Source organism: Sinocyclocheilus anshuiensis, unplaced genomic scaffold, assembly GCF_001515605.1.
Source record: "Sinocyclocheilus anshuiensis isolate Anshui unplaced genomic scaffold, SAMN03320099.WGS_v1.1 scaffold159, whole genome shotgun sequence".
Taxonomy (NCBI): Eukaryota; Metazoa; Chordata; class Actinopteri; order Cypriniformes; family Cyprinidae; genus Sinocyclocheilus; species Sinocyclocheilus anshuiensis.
Genome location: NW_015549567.1, coordinates 172,025 through 174,633, shown reverse-complemented (window position 1 = coordinate 174,633; position 2,609 = coordinate 172,025). Strand labels below are relative to the sequence as shown.

The 2,609-nt window shown below is 32.2% G+C and overlaps 1 protein-coding gene across 2 annotated transcripts in view; it reads right to left on the bottom strand.

Moving 5' to 3' along the window:
- Positions 1–1,730: 1,730 nt before the first annotated feature.
- LOC107657270 (39S ribosomal protein L27, mitochondrial-like) overlaps positions 1,731–2,609 on the bottom strand; it is a 7,440-nt gene continuing 6,561 nt past the window's right edge. For both annotated transcript variants that reach the window (XM_016445304.1, XM_016445303.1), the window contains one exon: positions 1,731–2,126. In XM_016445304.1, the coding sequence (XP_016300790.1) occupies positions 1,920–2,126 (207 nt within the window). In that variant the 3' untranslated portion in view covers positions 1,731–1,919. The remainder of the gene's footprint in view (positions 2,127–2,609) is intronic.

The following is a 2,609-nucleotide window of genomic DNA, read 5'->3' as shown; positions in this document are numbered from 1 at the left end:
CTTGAAATTGTGCGCAGCTTACTGGTGTCAGATCTCCGCCTTGTAAACGCCCCCTAATTAATATCATTACCATATAAAAGAGCACACGCCAATATCCAAATTTCTATGCTTGAGAATGAGAAGTACAAAGTGAAAAAAAAAAACTTTACTGAGTCTGAAATTGAGGTCCTGCTGGCGGAGGTAGAGGTTCGTGCAGGGACGCTTTTTATTTAATAATGTGTAATTATTCTGTGGACAAACTGTGTGTGTTATATTTTTTTCAGTTGACTATTATCAAAATTACTACTTCTAGAGTCAACAGAAATAATAATAATAGTAATTATAAAACAATTAGGTTTCCAAATGTAAGAATAAACTACGAATTCAAGTAAAATTCAGTCATCTTATAAAAAGTGAGCTATCCTACTTTTAAAATCACTTGCTATGACAACTAATGAAAAGTTTAATATAACGCAATTCTTGCAAAATTTAAAAAAACAGTACTGAAAGAAAAATTGGACGTTTCATATCATAATAAAATAAATTACATGATTATGGTCTCCGGTCTGACAAAAAAAAACCTGCAAGTGATTTGGCATTTCTTTATATTTGCAGGGTTTACTAATGCTACTTGAATGTGCCATAAATGTACTGACATAAAAATATATAGGCTAGTGTATTTTATACAAATATATCTGATGTAAATGACAAAAACAAAGTTTAAGGTTGATGTCTCTATTCATTTTCACAGAAGCAAAGCAGCAGGTGTTGTAAATAAAAACCGTTAACAATGTTACTGAATAGAATGTATTAAAACCGTTAGTGCACGACATATTCTTATAGGCTACACAGACAAAACAGGCGGAGATGCGTTTATGCATTTTTTTTTTCTATTTTACGCATTAGTAGTAGGCTAAATCAAGACTTCGCAAGTTCTCTTGTAAAATAAAATAATAATAAAAAAAACAAAACATGGAATAAACTGTGTACAGAAAGCGAGTAGAGAACTCTCAACATTAGGCTACTAAAAAGGTCAGTTTAATCTCGCAAAAACTCGCCGTTAACAAGAAATCTGACTACACTGCACAATTAATATCTTACTCTGCATCTTTGTTGTTTGATGAGTTCGGTGCTTGCACGTAGGTAGCCTACACAGCTTTTACTGTTATTGCAGTTTAGACGTTCAAATAACTGCAGTACTCCGATTTTGCCACAAGGAAAAGTGTGTACGCCGGTAAGTACTTTTCCACGTCAAAGACCGTTTTTATAAATATGAACGTTGCCGTGGATTAAAAAAAAAAAAGAAAACAAACCTTGCCGTGGATTTTATAGTACGCACACTCTAAGATCAAATCTGTGCGTACGCACATTTTATAAATGAGGCCCCTGGTCTTAATGTGAACAATTAATCATTGCTAATATTACAAATACAAATCTGTATCGTCTGATTTATCAAGATGTAATAACCTTTCCTTCTGTTTCCTATTACTTTTTCAAGTCTTCCCTTCCAACCATCTCATCCTGTGTATATATTTAACAACGAATTTTCATGATTAAATTTGTGATGGATAAAATAAAGTCCTTTGCTACATTTTTCTCATTTTATTTCTTAATATCTTTCTTCCGGCAGATTATGAAAGTAAAATGGAATACAAACATTTAACATTGCTTTCTGCAGCTTTCCACAAAGAAATTTATTATTGAAGAAAAAACATATTTCTAGATTGTGATCTAAATGAATTTGTATTTAAAGAATTGAACAATGTCACAGTGTTGGTAAACATGCTTATTAGAATATAACATGACTGTACAAATAAGAAGAAATCAAATATTTTACTGCTGAATTTTTAGACACATTTGAAAGGAGACCATCAAAATATTCCAGGGTGGGTTACCAGTCCAAAGAATCCAGATCAAACTGAAGTTGAAGAAAGTCTTTTTCATACCATGTCCACTAGTTTAAATGTATTCTCCTGTTTTATAGGAACGACATTGATAAAGGTCTTGTACAGAATAGCACCCTTGGGAAGTTTTGGGATCACATCCCTGGCTTCAGCACTTCGTGGCAGAGGAATGTACACCTCCTTGGTGAATCTGACAATACCATCCTCTAGGGCATAAAGTGTTTTGTTGGTTCCAATACCGACCTGTGAAGACAGACAATGAGAGATTGATTTCCAGTAAGGGGAATGTTGTCCGTTTAGTTTTTAAAAATTGGATGGAAATGAAGTGATAGGATTTTGAGAAATATTGGAAAATGCATTATGATGTAACATTAATGTGCAAAAAAACAAACAAAAAAAACAATTGAATGCAATAAAATTAAGATTTCTATGTTACTTATAAAAAGTGTGTGTGTGTGTATATACATATCAAATTTATTTCTGTGATGTAGTGCTGAATTTTCAGCAGCCATTGCTCCAGCCTTCAGTGTCACATGATTCTTCAGAAATCATTCTAATATGCTGATTTATTACCGGTGTTGAAACTGTTGTGCTGTTTAATATCTTTTTGCAACCTGTGATACTTTTTTCTTTAATTCTTTGATGAATAAAAAGTAAAAAAAAAAAGCATTTATTCAAAATGGAAATCTTTTCCAACAATATCAATATTTAAGTATATATTATACA